Source organism: Alosa pseudoharengus, unplaced genomic scaffold (assembly GCF_046254945.1).
Source record: "Alosa pseudoharengus isolate Yale_2024_CS ecotype anadromous, Long Island Sound unplaced genomic scaffold, YU_APseudo_1.1 YU_APseudo_1.1_scf_20, whole genome shotgun sequence".
Lineage (NCBI taxonomy): Eukaryota > Metazoa > Chordata > Actinopteri > Clupeiformes > Clupeidae > Alosa > Alosa pseudoharengus.
Window position 1 is genome coordinate 15,597,655 of NW_027468664.1, and position 10,000 is coordinate 15,607,654.

At 44.5% G+C, this 10,000-nt stretch overlaps 1 protein-coding gene across 3 annotated transcripts in view; it reads right to left on the reverse strand.

Moving 5' to 3' along the window:
- The window catches only part of apaf1 (apoptotic peptidase activating factor 1), a 54,860-nt gene that overhangs the window by 22,907 nt on the left and 21,953 nt on the right, over positions 1–10,000 (reverse strand). For 2 of the 3 annotated variants that reach the window (XM_076296687.1, XM_076296686.1), the window contains 4 exons: positions 6,474–6,599; positions 3,888–4,019; positions 3,472–3,597; positions 672–797 (listed from right to left, as the gene is read on the reverse strand). In XM_076296687.1, the coding sequence (XP_076152802.1) occupies positions 672–797; positions 3,472–3,597; positions 3,888–4,019; positions 6,474–6,599 (510 nt within the window). Of the gene's footprint in view, positions 1–671; positions 798–3,471; positions 3,598–3,887; positions 4,020–6,473; positions 6,600–9,602; positions 9,720–10,000 lie in introns of all 3 variants that reach the window. The other variant, XM_076296688.1, reaches the window with a different exon arrangement.

Genomic DNA, 10,000 nt, shown 5'->3' on the forward strand with positions numbered 1-10,000 from the left:
ATGTGCTCTGCATGCACTAGAGGCGCACTGGGGTCTCAGTCTGACATGGACGAGTGTGATGGCTGCAGGGCTGTAGGAGAGAGCCAAGCCTGGTGCTTACTGCTCCTGACACAAATCCATGAATCTCTAAGGACATGGTGAAATCACACTGCAGTACACAAGGAGGAGATGAGGAGGCAGCAACAGAGGTGTGTGTGTGTGTGTGTGTGTGTGTGTGTGTGTGTGTTTAAGAGAGCATCTATGTTTGCATGATTCCTGTGCTCATATGTAAGGAATGTGTGTGTGTGCAAGAGATACTCTATGATCACATTCTATCTCACATATCTGAATTGTGTGCTCATATGTAAGGAGTGTGTGTGTGTGGAGTGTGTGTGTTTGTTTATTTTCTGCCCCTGAGGCCAGACATTTAGTGTTGGCAGAGTGATGACTGTTGCCTTAGGCTCTGTCTCTCCCTCATTCACTCAAAACACACACACACACACACACACACACACACACACACACACACACACACACACACACACACACACACACGCACACGCACACGCACACGCACACGCACCCACACACACGTCTGAGAGAGGTTAGTAAATTATAGACAGACATTTATCATGTCTATGGGTAGCCTAGATAGAGACACAATTGAAAGGTTTACAAAAAATATTTCTTACACGAATTTCTCCATTGTCATCACCGGTTGCCAGACGCCGGTTGTCCCCAGAGAAACGGCAGCTGCGGACACATTCCTTGTGCCCGTTCAGGGTGAGGACCAGCTCCCAGGATTCACAGCTCCACACCTGAGGGCAGAGGTCAGGGGTCAAAGGTCATGGGGCCAAGCGATTGTGCTGCAACTGTGTGTTCCCCTCCAATGTGACATACAGCACACTACATGCGTGTGCTGTGCTGCTGGTACACGGGTGTTCTAAATGTGGCTTAATTGACAAACTGCAAAGTGACCAGACCACTCAATGACCAAAGCGCATCGTATATGAACTGAACCTATTGTGTGGTGCGTGGGAGCACTGCGCTGACCTATCCATGCTGACCTATCGATCGTGCTCATCGGACTAAATTGGCAAATAGATGTTGCCTTGTTACTCAATTAGCTGTGGTCAGACTGTGGACTGGTGACCGAGACCAAGTCACAGAGTGTCTCTGTGCTGCCACAGGAGGAGAGAGGTGTCCAACACACCAACAGCACATGTTACAAATGGCTGCCTCTGGATCCGAGTGTATCTCTCTCATATCATGGCTCACTTGTCTGGCCGTCAGCATTCTCTCACTTCTTTATCTAACCCTCCTTGTCTCACCCTCTCCTTCCACGCCTTCCTCCGCCTTTACCACGATGTCTCACACTTTCATTTCTAATCAGTTCATTTTCTCTTTCATTCTGTCTTTCCATCACCATCACCTTTATTACCTATTCCCTCTTTCCTGATATTACCCCTCACTTGCTCATGTGTGTGTGTGTGTGTGTGTGTGTGTGTGTGTGTGTGTGTGTGTGTGTGTGTGTGTGTGTGTGTGTAAGACGGCTGACTGACAGCGGTGGACATGGAGAGTGTAATTACTGGGCTCATTTGGTAGAGTCCTAATTACTGCGCATCTCCATCTGAAGGGTGAGTAGCAGCCCCAATCACCAGAGACTCACCAACAGGCTTTTATGGGCACACAACCTGTGTGTGTGTGTGTGTGTGTGTGTGTGTGTGTGTGTGTTTGTGTTTGTTTGTGTCACTCAATTTGGGTTAATGTGCCAGTGTGCGTGTGTGCTTTTGTGTTTGTGTGAGCACATGTATATGTGTGTGCGCATGTTTCTGAGTGCGTCTGTGTCAGAGAAATAAATGGTTTGTATTTTCATGAAGGACAGCCAACTATTCAAATTGAAATGCACAAGGTTAGCACACAATTGAGACCTACAATACTAATTAGACAACAGCAGCGTACGGCAATGAACTGAGTACAAATCTGAGTGTGTGTGTGTGTGTGTGTGTGTGTGTGTGTGTATGGTGTGTGTTAGAAGCACCTGTACAAGGACCAAAGTTATAACTGCAGACGTTATGTAAGGGGTAATGTATAGAATGGCGTTCATTATCAGGACAAAAAGGACCAACAAGGCGAACCGGACCCTGACGCTCCAATGGAGGGGTCTTGCTTAGCCCTGAATAGACTTATTTTCCCGATAATGACAGGCGTTCTATACATTATCCCGCTTATTATACGACTACTTGCCAAAACAAAAAAATGAACTCCACATGATGTGTCTCTTTACATTTATTTCTTACTGTGTCGTTGTGGCTTTTGAAAGAATTAAACATTCTTTTGAACACAGCTGATCAACCGTCTACTTTCACTTTTGAATGAAGTTCCGTTGCAAGAAGTGACCAGACTACTTGCGAAGTGAAAGACGTGAATAAGAAGCACAAAACCTATTTTCCTTGATAATGGTCTGTTATACAAAATGATCAGACCTCTGAACGTTGGGAAGGCCCATTCAAGTGAATGGAGCATTCTACAGCATTATGAAGATAGATAAATAGATAGATACTTAATTGATCCCCAAGGGGAAATTCAGGAGCCGTGTAATAAATAGGATATCTGCAAGACTAAGCACACTTCCCTTCATTAAATACTCCTACATACAACAGTATTAGGACAGCCATATATGTGTTTATTATTAGAGATTTACTAACCATAAATGGTTTACTTCTCTCTCTTTTTCTCCCTCTAACAACACACACACACACACACCCACACACACAGGTGACCTCTGCAAGGACACGTACCTCATGAGGCTATAAGACTCTGACACATGATAAAAAACTGTGCAAATATCTCATCCATCAATATCATCCATCTACCAGTCATTCAATCTCACTCTACTCCTCCTCTCTCTCTCTCTCGCAGCAGTCATTACCACCATCACTTTTTCTCCGGTGACACGAGACATCTCTATTAAAGTCCCTGCCAGCCATCAGCCCTTTGACAGGGGATTTATTTGTCCAGCATGTGAGGGTAGTATTTTTTGTAGTTGGGGAGTCTCTCTCTCTCTCTCTTTCTCTGCAGTATTAGAAGATACAAATATGTAACTGCACTGAGGGTAATCAATACAATGTCATAGTATGCCCTCTTTTTTTTTTTTTTAAGTATATTTTTTGGGGCTTTTATGCCTTTAATGCAACAAGATAGTGGAGAATGACAGGAAGTGAGTGGGAGAGAGAGTCGGGGTGGGATCCGGAAAAGACCACGGGACGGGAATCGAACCCGGGTCGCCGGCGTACGGTGCAGGTGCCCCAGACAGTTGCGCCACGGCCAGGGCCATAGTATGCCCTCTTAATTAACTAGTTCCCTTGATGCTAGCTGGGGGATGAAGCTAACATGGTAGCTATTTTGATCCATATAATGGTTCAATAAAGGGATTTTAAAGGTCAAAAGTCTCTCTCTCGCTCTCTCTCTACCCTCTCTACACCACCTCACCTTTGCCGTCATGTCAGCGGACGTGGTGGCGAACCTCCGTCCGTCAGGGGAGACGTCACAGGCCAGGATGGCTCCATGGTGACCGGTGATGTCCTGCTGTTTCTCTCCTGTGTCCATGTTCCACACCTCAGAGAACAATGAAGAGAGAATAATAAATTTGAGAGAATAATGTGCTGAATGATAGTGGATGCATCTCTTTAATAGTTGTGTGTGTGTGTGTGTGTGTGTGTGTGTGGGGAGGGGGTGGCATAGCATTCAGAACAGACACACATATGCATACTTGACAACTCCAAACAGTTCTTGGTTTTTTACATATGTAGTATTATAGTAGAAGTCTGTAAAGGAGCTTGAGGGGTGGGGGGTGGGGGGGGGGGGTGTTAGACAGCATGTTTGTTGTTGACCACACTGCTTGTTACCTTGACGGTTCCATCAAAAGACCACGAGAGAAGAGCTGGAGAGGAAGACGAGGAGGGAAGAAGAGAGAACCTCCTGACCGACTCAGTGTGTCCCTTCAGAACCAGACATTCCCCTGTCTGCCACTTCCACACCTACAGGGGGCGACATACAGCCTGTGAGTCAATCACATGATCATCACTGTCTACTTGTATCCAACTTTCTCACATGGTTCTACTTGGTCTTTTACATCAAGGGTTTTTCAACTAATTTCTGAGGATCCAAAGCAGTATAAAACTTTAATGCTTGTGTTTTTTTTTAAAAGTTCAAAAGTTTAAAAAAAATAATACCAGATTCACTTTAATGTTTAGGAGGGGTTAGAAAGTAGGCCACTCTTAACTTCTGAGCTACTAGGCTACTCATGAAAAGTTTGTGTGACTGAATCCCTACTAGATGACACAAAAAAGATACTGGTCTTCCTGACAGACAGCAGTCATGGACCGGAATAGTACATAATTAGTATGCATGTAATAGTATGCATACACTTAGTAGGTAAAACGGCATGTCTTGAAAATAAGCCAACGAGTCTAATTCCAAGTTACTAGAAAGTTGAAACCTGAATGGCCAGGAGATGAGCTTGGTCTGACCACACAAGAACTTAAGGATCATTTAATTTAATCCTGCTATTCTCAACATTAAAGAAAGACGTCTAAAGAATAGACGAGAAAAACACACCCTAAACATCCAAACAGCCCAATCTCCCCTAAATCCATGACAGGGCGACAGAGGGACTATGTGCGACTAAAGACAAATCGGGATGGCGAGACTGCCGGTTTCACAGGCGTGTTAAATCAACCCAACATCAAAGGACTCAGCTGGCCGCATCGGTCATCTCACTAAGGTGTGACGAGACTGCGAATGCCCTCTGTGTGCTATTTCAGGCAGGGAAAAAGGACTGGACTTGATTTGACTGAGTCACTTGTGCAGGGAAACAGCCAAACCACGGGCTTGCATAGAGCTTTCAGCCACTCACTCTGGTCAAGAAGTGTTAGAAGCCATGTCAGGAGTGCAGTGGTACTGATGCGGGGAGATTTCCAGTAATTAGACATAATTTTACCTTTTTTAATGACTACTGGGGTTGTTGTTGTCAAACTGGCTACACTTTAAAGAAATGTAGACATTAAAAGGATGGTCTGCATTATTTTGGGTTTCTCTTGTCCATGACCTCTGAGGTCAAGCGCCCTTAGGGAGTCTGGAGTAATAACAGCTTTTCCTTATCATGACAGCTCTTTTTCTTTCATTTCATGTAATCCATCAAGAATACCCTGTTTTAGTAAAAAGTGGTTAACTTGTTGCTCTCATGCTCGCTAGGATGCTTGTGTGTGAATAAAGCTTTGTACTGGCTTGCCTGTGCGTTACTTTTTGTCTCTTTGTGGATTAATACTTAATTTTTACCACACTGACATCTCATTACTCATACAATGCTTATGAAGATCAAAGTTCAAATCTGACCTGAAGTCATCTCCCAAATCCACTCCCCATCTCTCTCTAACTAAATTCCCGTCTGATCTTCACCCTTTCAGTAAAAGCTAAAAATGGCCTAAAATATAACTTTTAAAAAACACATATTGACAAGCAATACCCGATTATGGATGTGACCAACAAAGGATCTGACTGATCTCTGAAGAGAGTGACAGCAACATCATCCTAACAGGTGTGATGGTACATTATGCAAACACACGCAGCTTATACATCATCAATCTCTGTTGACAACATTTGAATATGTTTGTGCGCCTGTCAGTGTGTACGTGTGGGTGGGGGAAAGAGAAAGACAGAGAGAGAGAGAGAGAGAGAGACAGAGAGAGAGAGAGAGAGAGAGACAGAGAGAGAGACAGAGAGAGAGAGAGAGAGAGAGAGAGAGAGAGAGACAGAGAGAGAGACAGAGAGAGAGAGAGAGAGAGAGAGAGAGAGTGTGTGAGTGAGTAAGAATACTTATGTGTATTTGTGTTGGGATGAGTGTAGAGTATGGATGGGTGTGTCAATAAGAGGGAAAGAGAGATAGAATATTAGTGTGTGTGCGTGTGTGTGTGTGTGTGTGTGTGTGTGTGTGTGTGTGTGTGTGTGTGTGTGTGTGTGTGTGTGTGTGTGTGTGTGGGCGCGCGCGCGTGTGTGTGTGTATGTGTGTGTGCGTGTGTGTGTGTGTGGGATTGAGAGGGCTCTTGGTGCAGCTGTGCGGAACAGAGCAGAGGTGCTGAAGGGTATAGAAGCGGAACAGCCCAAAAACACTCTCAACACTTTCCCTACTGGCCAACCTGTCAGCACAGCCATGGGAGAGGGAGGTGAGAGAGAAAGAGAGAGAGAGACAAAGACAGAGAGAGAGAGAGATGATGATGATGGAGGAGAGAAATAGTGAGGAAGATGAGATTAAAGAATGAGAGAAAGAAAGAACATGAAAAAGAAAATGATAGACAGTGTCAGCAGAATTATAAAGAGACAGACAGAGAAGGACCGAGAGAGAGATGAGAGAAATCTCTAGATGAGAGAAAAAGAAGGAGGTGAAGAATGACAAGGAGGACAAGAGAGCGAGAGAAAGAGAGAAATGGACCCACCCTGATGGTAGTGTCCTCTGAGGAGGTGATCAGCTGCTGTCCATCTTCAGTGAACTGACAGTGGAAGACAGTTTTAGTGTGACCTGAGAGAGTTGCCAGGGTCTCTCCAGAAGGAACCTCCAGCACCTGAGAGAGAGAGAGAGAGAGAGAGAGTGTGAGTGAGTGTGAGAGAGAGAGAGAGAGAGAGTGAGTGAGTGAGTGAGTGAGCGAGTGAGTGAGAGAGAGAGAGAAAAAAGACAAGCAAAACAGTCATATCACGTTTAGGAACCTTAACACTTTACACCACGCTACTGATGGGCAAGGCAAGACAAGGCAAGTTTACTTCTATAGCACACTTCATACACCAAGGCAATTCAACATGCTTTACAAAAAAATGAAAGGCAAAAGAAACATTCAAAGACAATTCAAGAGTACAAAAGGAGTAAAAGTAATGGCCTATGCAGATTACACGATTTGTTTGTCTTCCACGTTAGTATTTTACGATTGATCATGTCAGACTAGGTGACCAGAGAACCACAAATTCTTGCCACGTCATGGTCAGGAGATTGGCAACATTGCAAGATCATGTAGCCTATCTATCGTAGCCTTCTCGTCGCGTGTCGTCATAGTGTCAGTGTCAACACAGGAGTCGTAGGAGATTCCCCAAAAACTCTGACATGCTAGACTTTTGGCCGTGGAGTCATGGTACGTGGCAGAGAATAAATCGCCAGTCGTTGAATCTGTCACATTACAAGAAGCGTTCCTCCTTCAGCGTCATTCCCGACTTTTCATATTCGGGCACGACACTGGAAATTTGTCGGCTATGAGTAGAGTATTTTCCAGTCATATTAATAGCAGAGAGAATAACCCAAATGTGCCCATTAAGATCCAGGCAGTTTTAAAGAACTATACATCAGAAATAAACAAAAAAAATTATGTTACTATTCCCCTTGTTGATATATTTTCATTATATTTTGTGAACCACTTGGTCTGTACACAGTGCAACATCACTTTGTAATGCCACTATAACGCTAAGGATAAATGAACATAAACTCGACAGGTGGAAGAACACACTTTCTCCTATTTAGATTTCTATCAGGGGCCACACTGAGCAGTGGACACACTTTTGACCAAGGTTAGAGATAAGACACAAGCCTCGTCGCCACCTCAAGCAGAACAGGATGGGAGGGAACACACAGATGGAGACGATGGCTTCAGTGTCCCCAAAAATCTGCTGCTGCATTAAGGAGAACAAAACGCAGCCAATCAGAACGGCATGTGAGGACAGAGAGAGAAAGAGAGAGAGAGACAGAGAGAAAGAGAGAGAGAGAGAGAGAGAGAGAGAGAGAGAGAGAGAGAGCAAATGGGTGGAACTAGGAATGACAATGATAAGGCACATCAAAAAAACATCTAGCCTGTCTGAGCGCGATTGATTAGGTCTGTTTCAGAGCAAAGCTCAACGCTTTGTGTGAGATACTGCCAGTCAAGGACTACAGAGCCGAGGATTTCAGAGGACACACACACACACACACACACACACACACACACACACACACACACACACACACACACACACACACACACACACACACACACACACACACACACACACACAGTCTCAATGGAGAAAGAAAAAAGCTATTTCAGATAAAAGTTGGCAATCTACACTCACTAGTGCAGAAAATTCTATTTTCAGTTCAAACACAATGGCTGACTATTAAACAGTACTTAAAGCACAACGTTCAGCTGACTGCCAAAGACAGGCGAGCGCAAGAGCCGCTTGAATACTGACTACGCACACAAATACACAACAGATCTAGTACAAATGCTCCCTCTGCTTATTACACTGTTATACAGCATTTACTACATCATCAACTAGTCTTTATTCAATAGTTCTACACTAAGTAAAGTACATTTATTAATCAAGTAAATCTTCATCATTACAAGTACGCAGTTTCTGTCCACCATGTTCTACTATGGGTACTAAAATGGAAACATCCAAATCATCCAATGAACCACACCTGGATCACTCTTTCAGAAAATCATACTTTAAGAACGCATTAGTTCAAAATCTAGTTCTAAATTTAATTCACCAATTTACTTCAGAATATAACTTCCAAAAGAGCCATGCTCTCTAATTCTGCAGTGGAAGTTTTCTCTTAGTTCTTTACAGAGCATTAGGCAGCACTTTTAGCCAGACATACCAGCATCTATTGGGTAAATGCAAACAGCCACTCAGAGCAGGGCAAGTAGCGTGGACCTGAAATAGAGACACACTTTATGCTTGACATGGCAGGCCTAAGGCGAGCTGCTCCGTTGGCGTTTAGACATGCCGGCTCTGTTCACAGCGAGATCAGTGGAGACACAGCAGGGTGCATCGCTGCTGAAGCTACCAGTGAAGCTAACGCTAGCAGTCAGCTCAGTCCTCAGCTCTCACAGAATGGCCCTACCTGACCACAACCTTGCCGTGAAATATGAAGAGTTCCTGAGAACGGTACGAAGAAAATAGCCTGGAGGTCTGTTATTCAGACAGTGGAGAGGTCTGTGGACATTAGAGGAGTGGAGTCATTTTATCGAACTGAAGGCTGCTGCTGTTGTTGTTGTTGTCTGGGTCTTGCTTTGATGGAACTTGGGGAGGCTTCTAGGAGGGTCTGTTTTGTCTGGGTGGGGGATCAGAAGAATAAACAAGAGAAAGGACAGAAGTGGAGGCGAGGTCAACAAGTTCTCTGACCACCTAGCTACAGTACCTACTTACCAGAGTCATTGTCTTCCTTTGAAATCGGTTCAGATGTAAATCACTGCCTGAACTACTGAATGTTTCAGTCACATGCTAACACACACACACACACACACACACACACACACTTCACAGGTGTGATTGCAGTGCCTGACCAAATGCCTATTCTTATCACTGATGAGGGCACTCTTCCAGTGCCACCCTCTGCACACACGCACACACACACACCACACACACAAATGCAGGCCCTCAGACACATGCACACACAACAACACAAACACAGATGCACAAACACACGCGCACAAGAGCGCACATGCACACCCTCTCTATCTATTGTACACAGACACACACAATCTCTTTTTTTCATACACATAGATACACACACATTCTCTCTCTCTCTCTCTCTCTGGTACCTGTACTGTGCCTGTCTCTAGCCCTAGTGCTAGTACAAAGGCCCTGTGGGAGCTTAGCATCTGTAGAGCCCTCCTGCCGATGCTCCTCAGAAACTGACTAGCCGTGAGCCTCTCTGCCTGTGACAAAACAATATATGGGTCAGAACACATGCGCCACACACACACACACACACACACACACACACACACACACACACACACACACACACACACACACACACACACACACACACACACACACACACACACACACACACACACACAATATGCCTAATAACACATTGTATGTCAACACACTTCCACACATTTTTGTTTTACTTTTGTTGCCACTAGTTTCCATAATCCTTCTACATAACAATGGAACTTCATAGAACTCAACAATCTTCAAAATTAGATTA